Source organism: Orbicella faveolata, unplaced genomic scaffold (genome assembly GCF_042242905.1).
Source record: "Orbicella faveolata isolate gen_17 unplaced genomic scaffold, um_ofav_v1 contig_1, whole genome shotgun sequence".
Lineage (NCBI taxonomy): Eukaryota > Metazoa > Cnidaria > Anthozoa > Scleractinia > Merulinidae > Orbicella > Orbicella faveolata.
The window spans coordinates 35,703,678-35,725,605 of NW_028301536.1; the positions used below are offsets into that span (position 1 = coordinate 35,703,678).

The 21,928-nt window shown below is 39.4% G+C and overlaps 1 protein-coding gene, 1 long non-coding RNA gene and 2 pseudogenes across 4 annotated transcripts; 3 read left to right on the forward strand and 1 right to left on the reverse strand.

Annotated features, from left to right (window-relative positions):
* Window positions 1–330: 330 nt before the first annotated feature.
* On the reverse strand, window positions 331–3,131 carry LOC149118902 (uncharacterized). The gene is made up of 2 exons (XR_016202268.1): window positions 2,602–3,131; window positions 331–1,806 (listed from the first exon to the last, which is right to left on the reverse strand). It is a non-coding gene; the product is annotated as an uncharacterized LOC149118902 (long non-coding RNA).
* Window positions 3,132–3,299: 168 nt separating this feature from the next.
* LOC149118903 (uncharacterized) lies at window positions 3,300–6,506 on the forward strand (annotated as a pseudogene).
* Window positions 6,502–7,952, forward strand: LOC149118904 (uncharacterized). Of its 2 annotated transcripts, XM_089274437.1 has the most exons (3): window positions 6,502–6,585; window positions 6,953–7,053; window positions 7,682–7,952. In XM_089274437.1, the coding sequence occupies exons 1-3, from the start codon at window positions 6,557–6,559 to the stop codon at window positions 7,735–7,737; spliced, it is 186 nt and encodes a 61-aa protein (XP_089130563.1). In that variant the 5' UTR covers window positions 6,502–6,556; the 3' UTR covers window positions 7,738–7,952. The 2 variants fall into 2 exon arrangements, with proteins under 2 accessions (XP_089130563.1, XP_089130562.1); XM_089274436.1 differs by having other exon boundaries at window positions 6,953–7,952.
* Window positions 7,953–9,934: 1,982 nt separating this feature from the next.
* Window positions 9,935–21,756, forward strand: LOC110053077 (anoctamin-4-like; annotated as a pseudogene). The gene is made up of 13 exons (XR_016202267.1): window positions 9,935–10,118; window positions 10,392–10,529; window positions 11,115–11,276; window positions 11,659–11,695; window positions 14,069–14,180; window positions 14,969–15,023; window positions 15,194–15,291; window positions 16,016–16,149; window positions 17,064–17,216; window positions 17,633–17,685; window positions 18,475–18,680; window positions 19,108–19,240; window positions 19,869–21,756. The product of XR_016202267.1 is annotated as an anoctamin-4-like (transcript).
* Window positions 21,757–21,928: the final 172 nt, after the last annotated feature.

The following is a 21,928-nucleotide window of genomic DNA, read 5'->3' on the forward strand; positions in this document are numbered from 1 at the left end:
CCGTTTCTTTTGGTCACGTGGTCGGAGAAACGGAGGGCTCTGGTAGCAGCCATTACCGGATGTCCGTAAATCACGGACATCCGGTAACGCATGCGTAATTTTGGCCTGCATATCTGCTCATGCTCAGAAACTAATCCTGAGAGAGGGGAGAGAGGAATAGAGAGTATTCTTTAGATGTAAACAGATCGGAACGCTGACATGTGTTTTCACTTCGCTGAAGTTAGGTGATTTAGAGTTAAAAAGAGAGTAGAAAGCGGCCTTAAATGCCGTCGCCGCTTCAAACACGATTGCCAGCTTGTGTAATATTTCACCAACGGGTTTCGCGGTGCATTTTGTGGTGGACCGTCTAGAAAAATTCAGGAATCGATAGCTGTGTTCTTGTTGTTTCTTCTCTTCATATTCGATAAAAAGGAGAAGTTTAAAGAGCGAGGTGCAGTTGTGAAAGCTTTCAAGCAACGTAATCAGGATACGGCATGTATTACGTCTATCGATGACACGGTAAAATTTGTTTATGGACACACGGAAGCGTTTGTGGAAATCAGCCGTGGAAATTGCATCACTGACCAGAGGATTTAAATATAAGCCGTGCTGAAAGATGAAGAGAAAATTTTTTTAATGGTAAGAACTATTTACTTCCTGGTTATTTACATAGGTTTGTAAGCTGTAGCAGAATAAAAATCTGTTGAACTCAGGAAAGTTTTGTTGTATTGGAGTTTTGCTCATGTTTCCTTGCAAGGAATATGTAATAAAGGTGCTCACTTTCATATGATCTTTCATGTCCTCATTTTTTCAAGTAACCCCATTCTGTTCTATTTTTTTTACAAAAAGGGGTCTTACACAAGCAACAGATCATTAAACTGTCAAATTAAATCAATCGGTCAACTTTTATTGTGCATTATTTACAGAATTAATTTACATCAGTATTATAATTAAATAAATATGAGAAGACAAATCTATTTTGCATATGGCTATGGAAAGAATAAAAACTATGTGTGTGGTAACCAGGGTATAGGGTAGCAATTGGCCTTTTGAAGGGGTTACTACCTTGTTAAGAAAAACGCCAAGAAAAAAATAAAAGTCCTATGCCAGTTGTTATCGAGTGGTTATATATGTGTGCTGGGGGCTTCCATAATGGCTCTGCAGCAATTTTAATTAGCTTATCTGGAACATCTAATGAAGATTTTTGTACATTCAGGCTTGAGAAAAGCCTGTAGACATTACAAGACTAGATATAGGGCTATTCCACCATTTTGTCCCCCATCCCCCACTGCTTTTGTCGATGTAATTGTTTTCGTTCATTTTATACCTTTCAACCAGCTTATATAAAGCTTAATCTTTTGGGTGCTTTCAACAACAACAACACCAATTTATTTCAGTATTCCCATATGAGTACATGGTGTTACGAAAAATACAATACAGCTAAAATGATGTAACTATAACATTAGTATCTGGCATTGGTATACATGTAGAGGTTCCTGATGTGAGGAAGATTTTTTTTTAGGAAACTGCATGAACAAAATGAATGGGAAACAATGCAATGTCATTGCTCTTTTACAATTCATGTTACTTCATGGTAATAAGGCTCTTCAGCCTGTTATACAACCATGTGCAACAACAAATCTCAATGTATACTTTCTACGTCTTGTGGTTGATCAGAACATCAGCCACATAGCTTTACTATCAACAATGGTTCTTTCTCCATCTCCTTTTTTTCAGTATTATTTATTGAACTGCAAGAGCAACATTCCTATTTGAATTATCCATAAATGGTCATCCTTTGAGGAATTTATGTAGCACTATTATGGTCTGAATATTAACAAAGAATAGTAAATAATGGCAGGAAATAAATTATCTTTCAAAGGCTAACAAAAAGATTATGACATTTTTCTTATGGGGACATTAATGTAACTCTGTACACCTTTAATGTTTGATTTGTTTTTAGTAGAGATAATTCCCACATTATATTTGGAAACCCACTAGTCCTGATGATGCGTTATCAGTTATACATGTATAAATAATTGTCTCTTATATTTGTTCACAGTTATTTGCATGGATGATAAATTATTGTTATTTACTGATTAATGTTATTGTGACGGAATAAAGTTTTGCTAGTTGCAGTTGCTTCCTAACTAAAGTGGGGAGAGAGGAAAGGGCCTCAAATTTCAGCTATGGTTATCTATGGTTATTTTCCTTTACACATCATTTCGACAAGTAAATTATAAAAAAAAAAAAAAAAAAAATTTGGGTGAAGGCTCTAAAGCAAACTAAACTCTTGCCTGACCACAAAAGGTTTGTTCGTGTTTTTTGGGGGTAGACTATAGGGGAGGTCTCAATAATAAAGAGAGGGGAACTAAAAAAAAAAATATTATATATATCTACAACAGCAGAAGCTTCTTAACAGATAGTAAAAGATACATACATAACAATGTGTGGAAGAAACAAACCAAACTTCATGTTCAGACCATTTGCTACATCATCCAGGTACGTAGCAGAGTATTATAACACGGACCTTTGACTCATTTTGGCAATTTAATATCAATACATTTTGGACTGCTAGAATCTGATCTCCTTGATCTTTCAGAGAGAGAAAAACACACTCACCTTCGCATTTCCAGTGCCACATTTGCTTAGCAAGAGTGATATTTCTTCGTCTTTTCACCTGGCTCTAAGTTTCCTTTTGAGCTTTTCATAAAGGAAGACGAACGTTTCTTAAAACCCACTGCCGATTCGAAGTTAATTTTATGATTTCTTGGGGTATGGTCAGCGACAAAGTAATTGTTGTATTAGCTGGTTGATTCTCAGAGTTCTAAACGTTTCTTCCCACCTTCTCCGCTGCTACAACAAAGGACGATGATTACGATCGTGAATGACATCGTCGCAGGCGACGTACTCCTTTGGTTACGTGGAAACTTTAACGATTCCTTCGGATCGATCGGGAAAGGTCACCATTTGTTTTTTCGTAAAGCGCGCCTGTGTCAACTGAGCGAAGGTGCCGCCATCTGGGCCGGAAGTAAAATGGAATGCGTAGAGGTTTGTAATTTTTATTTCTGCTGCGCATTCATTTTTTGTCAGCCAATGAAAAAATTCGAATTTTTGGGTGTGTCCAGAGCTACTCGTCAACGACATTTTAAGACGAGTAGCACTGGGGACGAGAATGGATCGGTCCGTGGGAAATTTTCTATGCGCATGCGCATTTTTTGTGCAGTGCAAACAAAGATGGCTGCCGGCGACTAAAGAACATGCAATCGATTCTCTTCTCAAGAAAAGAATCGATCGGTCGTTCTTGTTCGTCTTTCGTTATGGATTCGAACTTTTCGCTGGTAGCCTCGTTTGTAATGGTGGGAAATAATGGCAGGGGTCGTGAAAATTTTTCTGCAACATACGAAGGACTTAAAAGTGCAATAAGCTTGTGTGGCTCCCTTCGCATGTCGGAGAAAGGTTACAAAGCGAAGCGCGGGCAATGCGTCGGTACCAGGTCGTGTACAGATATAAAATTGGCTGTATAAGATGCGGGAAAAAAAGCGGTAATTCTCCTTTTATTAAAAAGAGAGGGCAACTCATTTGTAGAGTGTGCTACTGCTCGCTACTGCTCAAGCAAAAGAGGTGAGGATGAAAACGATAGCCCGTCAGCAGGTTAGTTATGACCTTTTTTATTTTCTTTTTCTTATGCTAATTTTATGACTTTTTTTTTATTTATCCCTTTATCAAACAGTTATAAACCAGTGTTAACGGACACTTTACTATTTGTTTTCAGCTGAAAACCAAAATGCGGCAGGAGTGTCGAGAACAGTGGGTAAGTTTGCTTCTCATTGAGCATTTTGTAATGTTTTGTAACTTTTTTGTGTAGGTGTTAAAACCCTCTCAAAGGTTAATTTTTTTAATGTAAAAAGATGAGTCTCTGTTTGCTATGTATTAGAGAGCTGAACCTCGACAAATGTATTTTCTTCTATGTCTTGCAGACTTAGAAAATGAAAGTGAAGGGAGTACCAGTGTCGGGGCAAGTGCAGTTTCAGCGACTCAGTCAGAAGGTTAGTGATAATTTTGAGTCTCTGTTTGCTTTGTATAAGAGAGCTGAACCTCGACAAATGTATTTTTATTTCTGTCTTGCAGACATAGAAAATGGAAGTGAAGGGAGTACCAGTGTTAGGGCAAGTGCAATTTCAGTGACACGGTCAGAAGGTTAGTGATAATTTTGAGTCTCTGTTTGCTTTGTACAAGAGAGCTGAACCTCGACAAATGTATTTTCATTTTGTCTTGCAGACGTAGAAAATGAAAGTGGAGGGAGCAGCTGTGTCGGGGCAAGTGCAGTTTCAGTGACGCAGTCAGAAGGTTAGTGATAATTTTTTTGGACATTTCTCAAGTAACTGTAACACAGAGGGATATCTTTCTCTAAACATTTGCCATGAAAGTAAGTAAAGTACCATAAATAAGTATTGATTACTTTTTAAATTTTTTCATAGACCAAGGACAGGATAATCAACATCACTTAAAGTTAACTGGTAAGTTACATGTGTATGTAAACAAACCTGAGATTACAAAAAAAAAAAAAGAAATTGTACTTTTATTACAATTTAATGTCAAGTTACAACGGCAAATTCTACATGTACAACAATAATAGTAATGATAAATAAAAAAAGCCATAAGAAAACCATAAGGATGATTTGTAATAGAGTTAGGTGACAACCCCATATAAAAACAAATCACCTGCTTAAATTTGTTACCTTGTGTGTAAGCTATCAGTTGAAATTAGTTTTCTGAATGTATGTAATTTTACTTTCTTCCTTTTTTTAGAAAATATATGAATTTTACAAAAATTTTTTTTTTACTAAAAGAATAGCGGGGGTTTGAAATAACTGATAGTAAACGAGTGAAGGACAAATCCACTGGTTTTAAGTTTGACATTAGGGGCAATTTCAAATAGCCAAGTTCGAATAAACAGGGTCCAACTGTAAATATAGTGGCAACAGTTTGGTTGTATGATATTATTGAAATAACTTGATCACTTGCTATAAATTGTATTATTTATCGATTCTGGAGGAAAATACTTGCATTTTGGTATGGATGGTTGCATATATTATATAAGTGCCCCAGGGTTTTGGATGTTTTACCTCTTACTCCATGTTGGCATTGCTTCTTTAGTGATATTATTGTTTCTTGATTTGTGTGAGGTGAAGATCTCAAAAACGAAATTTGTCATCTGGAGAAGGCAATGTTTAAAGCATTAATTTTGTTAAAGATGGTGAACTTCCCATTTATGAGCCTGCATGTTTCTTTGATTTTTGCAAAAATGTCAGTGCAGACAATGTGTTTCAATTTATTTTATCCTCAATTTCCTCTGACCGCCATTCTAAAGATCGTAAAGAACTCAATAAGAAGCGCACAGTAGCATTGTTGTACCAGTTATGTTTTGGCTTGTCACAACGCTGTGACAGTCTACAAAAAGATAATGGGCTTTTTTTAAAATTTTGCCACTTGACTGATGAAGGTATTGACACACAGTGAATGTTAGGAACAACAGTTTCCTCTCGCTCTGTGAAATGTGAAATTAGCCACTTTTTGAAAAACAGCTCTGATTTATTCAATGACATAGTGAAAGATGCGATTGAAAATAACTATTTGGTAACCTTGATGATCGATGACTGGACAAAGGTGTACACCAAGAGACGACCCACAGATGAAACAACATCTGTGGGAGACAATTTCTGCACCATTATCATCAAGGTTGCCATCAGTGCCATTCCACGAACGGAACTTGACACCATTCACAACCCTGTGGGCATCGACAACGAGAGTTTGACTTCTTTTCTTTTTTCTCAGTGCTTCTTTGAAAAGGTGTCGCATTCATTTGTTTCTACATTACCTGAATTAGCAGTTTTATTTTTTGATCCATTAATGGAAAGACATCACTAGGGAACACACGATTACCATGCTGCTACAACAGTCAGAAGTATGTGATCATTCTCTGATGATTCTGATGAACAGGTGCGAGAAAAGGTCCATGGAATCTTTGCATGTAGCGAGAGGCAGAGCAACTGGCGAAGCAGCTTCACACCATCTAAGAATTCTCTGTTTAGCAGACAGCAGTTAACCAGCCTATACTGCAAGGCAGCCACTGTCATTGCAAATGTCTTCATTGAAATTGCATCAAATCCTCATGCAGCAACTCCTCTGCCAAGACAGCCTGGCCAAAGAAGAAACTGTTCTTTCTGGTTACTCCCAAACCTATTTGGAGAGAAGTCGATGAAGAATTACATCCTTCCTCTCGGTTGTCATTTTCATCCACCACCTGATTCTACTAAAAGATGTGACAGCCCATCATGCAGTGTATCTTCTGACCTTCCATGGAAGCTGTTTGAATGCTGCTGGCATTCATTCCATCTTTCCTGTTTAAATGGGCTCAACATCTGTGTCATATGCCAGGATGGTCTAAAGAAAAACATGAAGACCTTGTCAAAAACTGCCAACGAAGCATTTGCAGGAGGACTTCAAACTGTACATCCAGATGAGGCTCAGGAATGCCTGGAAGATGGGGAAGTAGAAGAACAAATTAACAACAATGAAGATGATGATGAAGACATCCCAGAGGTAGGAGAAGTTAATGTCGACCAGATTATACAAAGATTGACACGGCAGCTTTTTAATATTCAAGTAAGCCAACTAAGTGCAACTACAACTTAAGTAGATGATGAAAGTAATCAAAGATATCAGCCAGCAGGTAGGAGGCCTTGTCACTGTACTGTATGCAGTCACAGACGCCAGGGCCATCAACATCAAACTACTGAAACTGGTGAGAGAATTACGCATTGTCTCTATTGTCCAAACCAGATCTGTTGTTGGGGAGGAGGGGGGGGGGGGGGGGGCGGGGGGCTGGAGGGGTTGCTTGTTCATGTCAGTGGTGTGAACAACACCTTAATCAACCAAGTACTTCCAGCAGTAGTTCTTTATTCTCCAGGGGTACGAGCTACAGGACCACTGCACCAGCTGTCATTTTTCAAAACGTAAGAGGGAATGTAACTGAGTGGATGGTTTCTGTTTGTCAGTCTAGTGTGTCAGGTGAGTTAGGGAGCAATGCATGTACCATCATTGCAGTTTTAGTGGTAGTTAATTTTTGCTTCCAACTGGCTGGGTCCTTCCTTGTCCACAAAACAGTTTACCTCAGTCATTTGTATCCATGTTTTAAAGAACTAATGGTACAAGGAAATATCGTACATCAGTGGATAGGGCATGCCCAACAAAACTACAGTGTCCCAGAAGTCATCCAGCACCCTAGCTTGGGTTTCAGTGGTGTTGCCAGATGTGGAGATGAGTACCAGTTTCCATTTTTTCAACAATTTGCTGCAGAGCTTGAATCCATCATCAACACCCATCAGGCAAAACTGGCTTTGGTGCTCATTCTTCCACCTGACAAGTCAATGGTCCTTCTTGTTGGTGAATTGGGTCAGCTTGTGCTACTTGAAAGTCATTGACACCAGGGAGTAGGAGGTGTTGTTGCAGCTACTGGCCCCCAAAAAGTCAAGGAGATGGTATTTTACATCGATTACATGGCCAAGAGAGATTGGGGAGGGAATCCAGTTCCCTTTGATGTCTCTTTTGTCCAGGTTGCTTAGCTTACCACCCTGTCCACTCAAGTACTCAAAGTATGGTTGTTTTAAGTTTCCATTTTTTTTTTTTTTTTTTTCAGGCTGCAAACTTGGTCACTTTTTCTGTAAGTTGTCCTATATAGTAAAAGTAGAGTAGTGCTGTTTTAGATTTTGTTGAGTTTTGTTTATTTTATTTCATTTTTTCAGGCTTCTTACTTGGCCATCTTTATTAGGTGCACTGTAAGTTGTCCTATGATAAACATGGGTTGCCACAGTTGGGGAAAATTAGGTTTCATTCAAGGTCAGGGAAAAGTCAGGGAGTTTTGTATCAGGTCATGGAGTTCCTAAATCCCTGTTCAAAGTCAGTGAAAAGTCAGGAAATTTTATCTTAAGGTTGCCGCAAATTATTTTATAAGATATTTTTGTATACCAATAGACAAGGCAAATTATCTGAGCCATCCTTATTTTTGTTGATTCATGGCCAGAATAGTCATCCTGTAGGGTCAGTGAAAATTGCTTTACAGTCAGTGAAAAGTCAGGGATTTTTTTGTTCCGGTGGGGTGCAACCCTGATCAAAAGTATTTAAATATTAGCTTTTGTTTTATTTATTTTTATTTTGTTTTTTTGGTGGTTTGTTTGTTTTATTTTTCTAGGCTTCTTACTTGGTCACCTTTATTGGATGCACTGTAAGTTTTCCGTTAATAAAAATTTAGTTGTTATAAAGTCATAGTTTTTTTTTCTGATTTGCTTTGTTTTCTGTTTGTTTTATTTTTCCAGGTTTCTTAAATTTGATGTACTGTTTGTGGGTGGGGGGGGGGGGACGGGGGGGAGGAGAGGGAGAGGAGGGGGATCCTGGGCTTCTTACCATGTTCTGTTAGTTACCCTATAAAAAAAAAAAAACTGTTGGAAGTACTGGTTGGTTGCCCTATAATTAATGTATAGTTGTTTTTAGACATTATAATCATTATTTTATTATATGTACGTATCTTTATATATACTCCTGAAGTCCTGAACTGGTTTCAATTAATATATACATATATTTAGTTTTTCTTTTGTGGGGGGAAGGGTTGGGGCGGGGGGGCTCTCCAGGGTTTTTAAATGGTCACCTGTATTGGATGTACTGTTAGTTGCCTTGTAATAAAACTGTTGGAAGTACTTTTTGGTTGCCCTATAATAAAAGTATAGCTGTTTCAACCCATTGGCTTCCAGTTTTGGACATTTTCAGCCTGGATATGAGCCACATCAGCTGCAATCTACTCAAAAAAGCATTTGCAATAGGACAGCATGGCTTTTGTTCTTTTTTTTTTTTTTTGCACTAGCATCACATTTTACCACATTTTTGCTCGGGAGTGCACCGAAATCCAAATTTCAAGAAAGTGACCTGCATCTTTAGGCTTTTTGTTTCGTTTCCTCAGAAACGAAAAGGTATTGTTTTCAGTTCAGGGGTGAACTACATGTATTTACATAGTGATTTGTAATATCCAATCAGAGTAAAGTTCATAATTGTTAATGTAAATACGAGGGCAAAATTTCAGCCAAAACTTGGTGCATCGCAACAAAATGTGTCATTTGCAACATTTCAGTAAAAATCGTTTCTCGGTTTTATCTTACACAAGAAAACTGCGAACTGGACTTGATAGTGATAGTGAAAAAGAAATATATTTTCGAAGTAGAGACACCGCCACACCACGCGATTTGTCTACCAATGCGATATTTTAAGCCGATGGAAGCAGTTACTTTTGTTTAGTTCAGCAAAGAAATGGTACCGTTTTCCGTTTGAGAGTGATTTATTGACATTGGTCCGATTAGGTGTTTAACGTAGCTAAATTTGACCTTGTGACCATGATATCGTAGTCATATCAGATCATTGACTCGATACCGCAAGATATCGGGGTAGTAGACCCGGCTTGTAATTGACTAATTGCGTATTTGGTTACGGTAAATAGCTGATAACAAGTTAGGTAGGTTAAATCAGCTGACTAGTTTGTAGGCGCTTGTTTTGCTGAGTGACAGGACTGGACAGAAACAGTCACAGCCCTTGATCATGGCATTCATTGTTTGTTCACAGAGAATTAGAGAGGGGATGGAGGGCTGAAAGGGAGGAAGCTAGGGGTGGGACCTTCATGTACAGCTAGAAAAAAAAGAGCGTAAAGAATAACTAAGGGAAATGGCTTCCTGGGTTACTGCTAGAGATCCACACAAGCAATATTTCCAACTCCTAAGTGCAGGAATGTGGAATTTTGATGATTACCAGTGGGGTCTGGTATCTGATTAAGCCTAAGCCTTGTTGATAGATCCTAAGAAGTTCATATCGAACTCCCCAAGAATATTCCCATCCTGAGTCAGTGTCTTAATGGGAAGCCACAACCTCGGGGGAATAAGATATTTACAAGTGCTAGGTCTTTGCGAAGGAAGGACAAATTTCAAACTATCTGCATGTACTTTCTGTGTTTAGCCACCATGTTCCTTGAGTTTTGGAAGAGACGTCAGGCAGAGATTGCTTATGAATGGGACTTGCTGGGTTATGAAGACGAGGAGGTAGGATTTTATTACACATCAAATACCACGTAATACCACAAAGTATCCTTGGTGGGGTTACAGATAACTAGTGACATTCCAGACGTGCACAGAAATTCAATTCAATTCAAGGAAAAAGTGTGATCTCTTTTGAAAATGAAAATGAAAATACAAGCCCTTTACAGGTTTCATAGATTAATGTCTAATGAGGTTTTAAAAAAAAAAAAAAAAAAAAAAAATCAGTTAAACCATAATCTATTGTCTAATAAGTGAAAACATCTACATTTCCCTTAGGAGCAACCACGTCCTGAATACGAGGCCTTGGCATTAGAAACTCGCTTGAATCCCATCACTAAAGTGGAGGAGCCGTTCATCTTGATTGGTTAGAAAGTGCCAAGATTTGTGTGTGGTATAAGTTTCATCGTTTTCATGGTTGGTTTTTAATTAAATAACTTTACATGCTTCAGTGCTAACTTACATGAGGAAGCCAATTAAGAAGAAAACAATTAGGGCTACTCATGAAGGGACTGATCAATTTGCTGGGTTTCTCACCTGCATGTAAATGGTGTACATTGTACATTGTACATTATCAGTCTCGAAGCTCCTCAAATTCATCTAGTGATAGAAAAGTTCCATGTCAGACAACGAGAACAGCAACAGCAACAACAACAACAATAATAACCACCTTTATATTTGTACTCATAGTTACATTATAAGTTACGAGGAATAATTTAATTAGGGTACTGGCTGCCTGGAATAATCGTAAGGACTAGTGAAGCCAGGCAGCCAAACCAAATCGTCTGACTGACTGTCCTGTGCATTGTAAGCAACACTTTGTACAATAAAGTAATATATTTATACTACAAATAGTTTGCAAAGGAAGGACACCTTTAAATTAATTTCCCCGTTATCTAAATTTCAGCTGTCTTTACATAAGTAAACAAACTACTGCATAACCAATTAAATCCTATAGTCATCAGACATTTTTAGGAATGACCTGTTTTTATTTCTCTTTAGTTAGCGCTTGTTCTCATCCCAGTGTTTGCTGTGGTGGTATATCGCGCTGCAGTGTATGCCGTGTTAGCTGGGTAAAACGATTATAACATGGGAGCTGTCAGCATCGCAACCTCTGGTACAGCCGCTCTCATCAACCTTATCATCATCATGCTTCTTAACAAGGTACTTGAACTTCCCTGTGTCTGCCCTTTTGTAATGAAATAAAAATAAGGCAATATTTGTTGCATGCATATTTCCTTTGGATATGCCAGCCTATCAGCATACAGCAGTGAACAACAAAACACAGGTATTTCACTGGTTTTTCCGTGCAGGCGGTATGTGGAATTGCATATAAGTCAATGTTACTTAGATGCAAGGAGTGTCTCTCGCGCCCAGGTTCAACAGCTGACTCTGAATTTTGATGACAGCTATGGCTTTGATTAATTACCATTATTTTCTTTGGGTACATGCACACGCATTCCAGTTTTTGCATATTATGAAATCGTTGATTGTAATTGAGGAATCTCAAATAAATAAGTTCTTTTGCCTAATTTGTTAATTGCAGGTTTACGAGAAATTAGCGGAGATACTGACAAGATGGGGTACGGAAAGTTTTTTTTTTTTTGTCAAGTGGTAGTAAACGTTTAATGGTTGACTGAACCAAATTGATTACCCAGTCTCAGTCCCCGTCCACATTACGCCGGTGAAATTTAAAAACGTAGCTTCATTTCTACGGTTAGGCCTACCGTCCACACTAATCCGTCACGAAAACGAAGCTTTATTTCTACGGTTAGGCCTACCGTCCACACTAATCCGTCACGAAAACGAAGCTTTATTTCTACGGTTAGGCCTACCGTCCACACTAATCCGTCACGAAAACGAAGCTTTATTTCTACGGTTAGGCCTACCGTCCACACTAATCCGTCACGAAAACGAAGCTTTATTTCTACGGTTAGGCCTACCGTCCACACTAATCCGTCACGAAAACGAAGCTTTATTTCTACGGTTAGGCCTACCGTCCACACTAATCCGTCACGAAAACGAAGCTTTATTTCTACGGTTAGGCCTACCGTCCACACTAATCCGTCACGAAAACGAAGCTTTATTTCTACGGTTAGGCCTACCGTCCACACTAATCCGTCACGAAAACGAAGCTTTATTTCTACGGTTAGGCCTACCGTCCACACTAATCCGTCACGAAAACGAAGCTTTATTTCTACGGTTAGGCCTACCGTCCACACTAATCCGTCACGAAAACGAAGCTTTATTTCTACGGTTAGGCCTACCGTTAGTCCACACTAATCCATCATGAAAACGGAGCTTTTCGAAAACGCTCTTCAAACCGGAGGAATTTGAAAACGCCGGCTTTTCGTTTTCGTGTGGACGCAAAACATTTTGAAAACGGAGCTTTTCGAAAACGATGACGTCTCGATAATCATGTGATTTGCCTGCTTTGTGATTTGCAAGAATGACCGGTGATTGCTGCGTTTTCAGATTTCTCCGGAGTAGAGTGGACGGCGCCTTAACCATGTCAATACACTGTAATATATCTCACTTACAATTGGTTGAGAGGAACAAACACTGGCTACCTGATGTAAAGTAAATTGATTGTACAGCGTCGTTGATATGATTCCTGGTTTTTAAACTTGGAGAATATTATTTTCCAAGTTGTAGTGGTGGAACGATTTCACTCCATCACTCCGTCACTCCTTCACTTCCCGTTAGACATTTGGAAACCCGGTTGGGAGCGTGGGGGGGGAGGGGGGAACTCCCATATGAAAAGGCAAGGGATGCTCGTCGGAAAAACATGAATTTAATTCCTAAGGGAGAGTAATGTGGACGTTTGCTTGAGCTTCATTAGACCCCTAAAAGATACCACTTGAAACGGAAGAGGTTCGATCACTAGCCACTGTTCAAGAAAGGATCCCGCGCGCACTTGTAGACCCGACTCGCGTACTCGAGAGATCAGCGGAAATCAAGCCTAAAAACAGAAATTAAACGAGAGCGTTTCTTTTATTAGTATTTCCTCCAGTGCACCCTAAAGGATACTTTGACAGCTAAAAATGGTGGTGTTTCGTCATCAACACCCTAAGTGAAACCAGAATCCTTGATTTGTTCCCGATATGACGAGTTCCCCCCGGGTTTCGAACATCAGCCGTCTAAGGCCGTTTTGTTACAGTCGCTTGGAGCGTGTCAAGTCAGTTATTTTCGAGAGGTAGTAGGTATAAAGATTTTTTCATTGTAAAGAAAATACTTCTGGTTCTTCCTTAGCGATTCGATTCAAGGAAAGTCTTCGTGGTTTTTCCTTCACAAACCTATGTGATATTGTGAGTTCGAAATCAATCGATATAAACGAATGAGTAAGGCCGCTCCAGACGATTTATTAAACACAAGAAACGGAAAGACAAACGCTACCTTTCGGTAAATGGTTTCTTGACAGAAAAAGAAAAAACAATGAAGAAGAAAAAAAAATAATCAGTAGTCACCGCTAGGATTCGAACTCCCAATGGTTCGCATGGCGAGTCAGCGCTTATCACACTGCGCCTATAGTACATCAGTTACCGTAAAGGCCAAAATATTAATAATACTTTTACGTACCGCAGGCTCAAGTATTTCGCTCAGTCTATATCTCTTTTTTGACCAAACAAAATGATCTTGCCGTTTTTGACTACAGCTCAAGGAAGACATGTACAGATACATGCAATGTAAAACGTGTAGGCAGGTCTGAGTAACAAACAGCTTCTTAACGTCGAACGTTTTCATTTTGCAAATATCACAACACACCCCTGAATGGAAAAAGGCTTCATGGGCTTGTTCGAAAGTTAGACTGCCCTCACATCACAAGTATTTCCTTGATGAGCAATGCCTCGTAACACCCTTTCACAATTTATTTTCCAAGTTCAGTGGCTCACAGCCACTTTGATTCTTGTTTCGTTTTTGTTTGTTTTTTAAATTATTTTTTGTTTTTTTTTCAGAGATGCCTCGCACGCAGACCGAGCTGGAAGACATTTTCTCGTTCAAGATGTATCTCTTCCAGTTCATGAACTATTACTCGTCACTTTTTTACATCGCATTTTTCAAACTCAAGTAAGTAAATATCATGAGACGAAGATAGAAGATGAGGGAAAGTTTACATACTCTGAAATCGGCCAGCTCGGCACCAGACTGGCCATAAAACGGCCCCTGAGTTAATATGACCCTGTAGGAACTTAACCTAAAATGATTATTGACTATTTGTAAGCTTTTGTTCATACAATACAATATATATTTTTAATTCCTCCCAACGTGGCTTTTCAGAATTAGTTTAGAGTCTATTTAACGACGTATTACATTGCCTGTAAGGAGTTAGGAAGGGTCGAATGTATTTCGTGTATTATTTTGCTTAAGTGTCATTTGGAAATAGAAGAATATGGGAATATGAGAAGGGAATACTGTTCATCAAGCAAAACCCCATAACAAATACACACATTTCTTGCTGTCGCATATTATACCCTTTTGTGCTAGTACTGACCAGTATGGAATTTCTCTAATACCGTAAATCCTCGAATTGGCGCCCCCCGCTCCCTCGAATAAGCGTCCCCCTTCCCTCCCCCTATTTTTTGGACGAGTACTGAGACGACAAAGGATGTATAGTTTTCGTCGTGTAGTATTAGTCTAATATGTAAGTACTTAGTTTGGTTTTGGTTTTGAGATACTCAATTGAAAACCGCTCTATACAATGAAATTCTAATAGCTACTGCTACAACAAATGTATGAAGATATATGTGAGAGTTTATTTGTTGACATCAGAACTCAATGTTACAAAAGCTCGTCCCATATATAGTTCACTTTCTGTAATATAAAGCTCTACAGCTAATGAGCATTACCCTGTTTAGTCCTGGCAGACCAGCCAAATTTAACAGGATATTTGGGAGATACCGTCAGGAGGAGGTAAGCAAATATGGATTCGAAGTTCTAAATGTTGACGCGTAAAATTGTTAGTGTGGGCCACAGTTATTAAACCGTTGCTATACATACCAATAGCAGACACTCGTAGTTAAATTATTACACCATATGCATAGTGTGTTATTTTATGTTGTGTTTCTGTTCGCTTCTTTCAGTGTAATCCAGCAGGTTGTTTATTTGAGCTCTTGGTGCAGCTGGCAGTCATTATGGTCGGAAAACAGATCTTTAACAACTTCATTGAAGTAATTGTGCCGTAAGTACATATAGCTCTTAAAGAGAATGGTGAAACATGTGAAGTGTAACTTTTGACGGGCTAGAGAAAGCTGGAGAATAAAATTGATCTTCTACATGACACGCTAAAGCTGTTTCAACTCCATGTTTCTTCGTTTTACTCGTTGAGAAGGCTGCCAAAATATTCCAGCACTTTTCAAACAGCTATATATACTTTGACGGGTTAATACCACCGCTGTTTATCAAGTGATGCTACAATATTGGTTTCCCTTCAACCCCTCCCCCCCCCCCCCCCCCCGCCCCCCTCTGCATCCGGATAGTTTGATAGTGCAGCCTACCTCCAACATTTTCCAGTATGCTTTAGTAGTTTGTTTGTGAACATCATAAGCTTGCATAAAATGAACCACTGTGAGGGAGATGTGTTTTGTCCAAGAACGCAACACAATGATCCAAACCAGGGCTTGAAACTGAAGTGCGCAATCGGGAGTTCAGAGAACTAACGATTCGCCCGTGTCTTCTACAAAATCATTGTAGATTGAGAAGCCAAATGACTGATTGATGAAATAGCGCTAGACAGGAGACACAACCTCAATGACTGATCAGCTGAACCGGGGAAATAAGATTCAAAATGACTTGAACACTGATTCCAATTTTGTCCACATAATCTGCGATTGTGTACATATTGTTAATCCTTGGTTAATGACTCTCGCTGAGAAGCGATTACACTTGTAATATGTCATTTGTAGGAAGCTCCAGAACTGGTGGAGACGTCGGCAGAACATTGAAACACCAGACTTGGCCGAGTACACGCGCTGGGAACTAGACTATGATTTGAATCAGTATCCCGCGCATGGGTTGTTTTATGAATAACTTGAAATGGGTAAGAAGTTCACACAATCGAAAACAACACGAATCGTTTTTCTATCCAAATGCAAAATTAGCCAATCAGAAGCCGTGTCGTCTATTGTCCTCGTATCCTGTTTTATCAAGTCATGGACCTGATGTGGCCAGAGTTATGGCCGAATTTGGGCACGGTAGATACTTAATCGTACCTTTTTTTTACGCTTCGGCGGCATATAAGGTAGCCTGCAAGCAGGCTCTCCTTTGAGTCACGCGCGGGAGCGGCGAAGAGCAAAGCGATCCGGCGGAAAGGCGCCACTTATTTCGCGTTCGCGGCTACGCCGCGCGCGCTTGTGTTCCAACGTGAGCCTGCTCGCAGGCTACATATAAGACTCCCTTGGTCTCTCCATAGGTATTTTGGCACGGCCAAACTCGCCTGATATGCCGCCGAAGCGTACCGAAAATGTATGACTGGGTGTAAGTAGGGTACGCTACAGTTCAATAATACAACAATTAATAGACACTTCCCTAACTTGGCTTTTCATTAACAGTTAGTAATGAATAAAATAACAAAAGTAATTGGAAGGAAACCTACATCCAAGCCTAACGGCCCATCATGCTACAACATATCTTGGGTGTTTGTAGCGTGAACCGACTAGGCGTATTTCTTCTTCCCCCTGGATGAGTTTGCGCTCCAACGTGAGCCTGCTCGCAGGCTTCATATAAGGCTCCATTGGTCTCTCCATAGGTATTTTAGGTTACCCTCCGGCATTAAATTTATACGCCTGGGCGGAGCGAGGTACCGTGAGAGTAGTGTCTTGCCCAAGTACACAACTCAGTGACCCCAGCTAAGGCTCGAACCTTGACCATTTGATGCAGACTCCAGTGTTCTATCCGTTAAGCCACCTCGCGGATTAATTACGCATTTAAAACCTGTGTCATTCCTTTTTTCAGTGATCCAGTATGGGTTTATAACGTTGTTTGTTGCTGCCTTTCCTCTTGGTCCATTCTTCGCTCTTATCAACAACTTGTTGGAAATTCGTCTTGATGCTTACAAGTTTATTGTTGTTTTCCAACGACCAATGGCGGCCCGTGCTCAGGATATAGGTATGCAACAGTTAATTTAATCGTGATTCACAACAGTAGCATTATCATGACACGAGTTCTATAAAGCAAACATATCAGTTCGTGTTGGTGTTGTCTGACTAACAATAGACCGATCGAAACTTACTGTGCTAGAACCGACTAATGAATGTTGACAAACTTGGCACGAGTCCTTCACCCAATACCATCATGGCTAAACTGACCAATCACTGTCAAAGGACCAGACTTTTAACACCATCGCCCTACAAACACTATTCACTTCACCCTGAAGATGACTTCCGCTCAGGATGTCGAAACGTCAGTCACCAACAACAGTTCTTTTCAGAACTACCCTCACCCGAACGATCACACAATGTTACGGATTATTTCTTCGCCTTGACAATACAACTTGTTGCCTCTTTTTTTGTTTGTTTTTACAGGAATCTGGTACACGATTCTTAAAGCTGTCACCAAGATCTCTGTGGTTGTGAATGTAAGAAATGTAACTCGAGTAACTGATCCATGTCTTCTTATTGTAACTCTTTTCGACAAAGGTTTTGAGCGAAAAATAACATATGAAAAAAGTGATACTGGTCATGATTTGCATCGATATGGCTTGAACATCATAGACCTAACTTGACTGTTTAGTCAATAGCGCGGATTTAAACTGAGTGCCGAAAAACCAAAATCAAAGCAATTACTTGGCCAGTCAAAAGAAACGCAGAGGACTGAACAAATCAAAGAGACAAACATAACCGGTTTGCGGGAAAACGCGCGAGAAAGTCACGATTGGTTTTGATTTTGTATTTGATTGATGAAATAAGTGGAACAAGTTGCTTAAACCAGTCATTGAGCATAGTAAAACAAATCAAAAGAAAATCCAGATTGCTCTTAAAACTCATGTAAACGGCTCCATGAAAACAGCCCCTTGAAAATAGTGCCGAGTTTTCTGGATACAAACAGGAAGTTTCTTCTGGCATTTACTATTTATTGATTATTAATAACGAATTCTTAAGGATAACAGTTAACAACTAACAAAAAGCGGTAGAGAATGAAACAAACTATAGTAGTTATCTTAAGATGCCTGTGTTACGTAGCAACTCAACCGACCTAGAAGCTTACAAATCGTCCAAAAGGCGTCTACCATCTGGTCGCTTATTGGAGACATGGCTCTTACTCAAAGTTAGATCAATACATAAATTACAAACCTGAAATGTCTTTTGTTACGAAAGATTCAAATCACTTAACAAATTGTTTTCAACCGGTGTTTCTGTTTTGGCAGGGCTTTGTGATTGCCTTTGTGTCGGAGTTTGTTCCTAGACTGTACTACACCTTGGGTGAGGGTCACGACAGTCTGGAAGGATTCGTGAACAGCACTTTGTCGTGTTTTGTCGTGACAGATTTTCCTGAAGACGAGAGACCCAGTGGAACGGATGCCGATGTACTTTTCAGAAATAACAGTTGTGGCTTTGGTCTGCCTACCTGCAGGTAGAGTATCCTGAGGCGATTTGATTTATATTTTTATAATAACTGCAGAAATTCTCGCGCTTTCATTGGCTAATTTGCATTGTCAATGAGCGGACACACACAAGAATTTATATTTTATGCGTTGTCCCTGCAGATCTGCGGATGCACTCGGCTATCGCCTGGTGGATTCACAGCTACTTTCACAATGTTGTGACGAAATTCATGATCAATAACAGGACAGACGCGTGAAAACCTGGCGCCAATTTGTTAACTGGCTTTCCAGTGTGATCACGAGTGATAAACTTGGAGAATTGACAATGAAGTTCGGTTGCAGAATTGGGTTCAAGCAGAATCAGCAACATCCCCAAATTCCAAGTTAATGTTTATGTAGGCTGCCATGAACAATTCTTTTTTACGTTGTTGTGAGACGCCTGTGATTGTATTTCAGATTTCGAGGCTATTACGAGCGGCCACTGCTAACGGTGGGAAACCAGACCTTTCCAAACCCTAGAACTTACCAGTTCTCCACAGCTTACTGGCACACTTTGGCAGCCAAACTGTTTTTTGTTGTGGCATTCTTGGTAATTACTTGATATCATCATTCATTAGATCAGTAATTAATTTATCCTTTGTCTTATTTTGAAGATTTTATAGCAACGAATTCAAGGTAGTTGAAATACGTCTAGTCGCTTACTGCTATGGTAAAGTCTGCATACGAGCCAATTGGGCCATGAGGCCGGGGCTTATCCAGGTTTCTATGACATGAAGCGGCTAGGAGTATTTTTACTCCCCCCTGGATGGGATACTAGTCCATAGCACGGTTACCCTCAGCATTATATTCGCCGGAAGCCATATATACACCTGGGTGGAGAGAGGCACTCTGAGAGTAAAATGTCTTGCCCAAGAACACAACACAATGTCCCCGGCCAGAGCTCGAACCCGGACCGCTCGATCTGGATTCCATTGCAATAACCACAGAGCCATTTTGTCGTACAGCGATGAAAAAAAAAAAAAAAATTAGAAGACACGCATTACATAGGGCTTCTAGATTTTTTATTGCATCAAGTCACGCGAACAGACTTAAATTAAGATGGGAATGTACATGTATAATGAATGGAAGTCACAATCTTTCTTGGCTTCAAACAAAACACAATTAGAACGAAACATGAATGCGGCGTATCTAATTTGTTTTCTTGTCACTTTGAACAGCACATCGTGTTCGGCATGACGGCAATTTTGGCCTGGATTATCCCGGATATTCCAAAAGAAGTTGAAAACCAAGTCAAGAGGGAGAACTTTCTTGCCCGCGAAGCCTTGCGGTCAGCGGATCAATACGACTCAGGTTCTCCTGAACCTCCTGAAGACCAACGTGGGCAGAATGATATGCTATAGAACACATGGCTATGGCTGGAAGTATTTTGTGTTGAGTGGCTTTGGGCACTAGATGGGTGCATTGATTTGACTTTGTACTTGCTTACCCTAATAATACAGTCGTAGAGTGTTTTAAAGGAGCTTAGTCACATTATTTTGAGTTATTTTGGCCACGTACAAAATTACCTTTAAATTGAAGGAAACCTGAAAATAACAGTTTACCAAGCTAGAAAAACGCCGAAGAGATAATAGTACACCGTAAAGGAACAAGGATGGTTAAAAATGGAGAAGATTAACGCGGATTGCAAACGACGAACTTGAAAAATTTAGGCTAAACTTTTCAAGATGCGCAAACAGTGACGTAGCTCCTTTAACGGCTCAATTAATTCTTTAATTAAGTATTACGATGTACTGTGGGCCAAGATGTAAGAAGCTCTTACATTCAGTAACCACAAACGTATATAGGTACACTAAATCGACGGAAAGAAATCACTACAATGGAAATTTTGATTAAAACATTTTATTTCAAACCGCACCCAACGTTCTATAATGTGACCCAAACAAATTGAAGGAAAATACTATTTTGAGCCATGTGGTCGATGTAAAGAGAGTTCTGTAGCAGTAAGACGGATTGTCATCATGTATTAGCATTTTATCCTCGGGGTCTGTATATGTAATAATTGTATCTTAAATTCTCTCTTTCTGATGCTATTAAGAAACTAAGAGCGAAAGGAGAGGTAACTTTAGGAACGGCTAATGTTAATTAATGTTGGAATCTGTGGAGCTGTGCATAATGTAATGTTTAGAAAAGTTTGGAATATATTTGAATAATTTTTCCACTTTTTGTGAGGAGTTAATAAGTCATACAGTGTTCCATTGCCGAAGCAAGACTACTCAACAAGAGGGAAACGTTATTGCAAGCTAAACTATAAGTATTAGGTGGTATTATATTCATTTGGTTGTTTCATTAACATGAAGCTCGCTGGTTTTGGCTCAATTTTGCAAGAGCCCTGTTTGTGAATAATCTTCACACATAAATTAATTTTCGCTTTGTAAACTAGAGAACCATGCCTCTATGGCTAATAGTGGTCTCGCATGGAGTGCCTTTTCAGTGAATTTTGTAAGAAAAAACGACGTTGATAATGCAACCACTCAAATATAACTTACTATTCACTGATGCGTAGCCATAACAGAAGTGGATAACAGTCTTAATGACGTGAGATATACAGATTTGTAACCACAGTGTCAAGTATTTGGCTATTAATCTTTTGATAATTCACAGGATTCATAAAATTGTGTAGCTCTTTTAAAGGTAACAAACGAAGCTTTGTTTTTAAGATTAGTGTGTAATAGTCTTCTGGCTCTCTTTGTCGCTGGCGTCTTTACGAGTCTGTCAGATGCAGTTAACGAGTTACTTGACGGATTTGAATGGCATTTCGGCAACTTGCTAGGAGCTGGAGTAAACAAAGAATTGGCTTTTTACGTCAAATCGTAAAGGAGAATAATTCTTGTTCGAGAGCCTTCCCTAGCTCTCGTTAGCGACAGTGTTGGGCAGTGAGAGTGCAGAGACGCTTGGCAACAGCTGTGCAACTGTTTTGTAGGACTTGTTATCGTACTGTAATATAGGAAAACAGAAGAAAGCTCAAAAAATAGGAATTAAAATGTCTGTATTGCCTGTGATACTTTTGTAATCATATTTAAAGCGGAGATTAAAAGAAACAGTTTCCCAAGTTTTAGACGTCCTGTTCTGTGCTTGCTAATCACATTATGCGATCCTAATGTTAGAATGATGACGAAACGACTTACCTCGGAGTACTTGCAAAATTAATTTTTTATCCTAAGCTCTCAGTACAATAGAACCTGCCCAGGCCATTAACAAGCCACCTAAAACAAAGTCT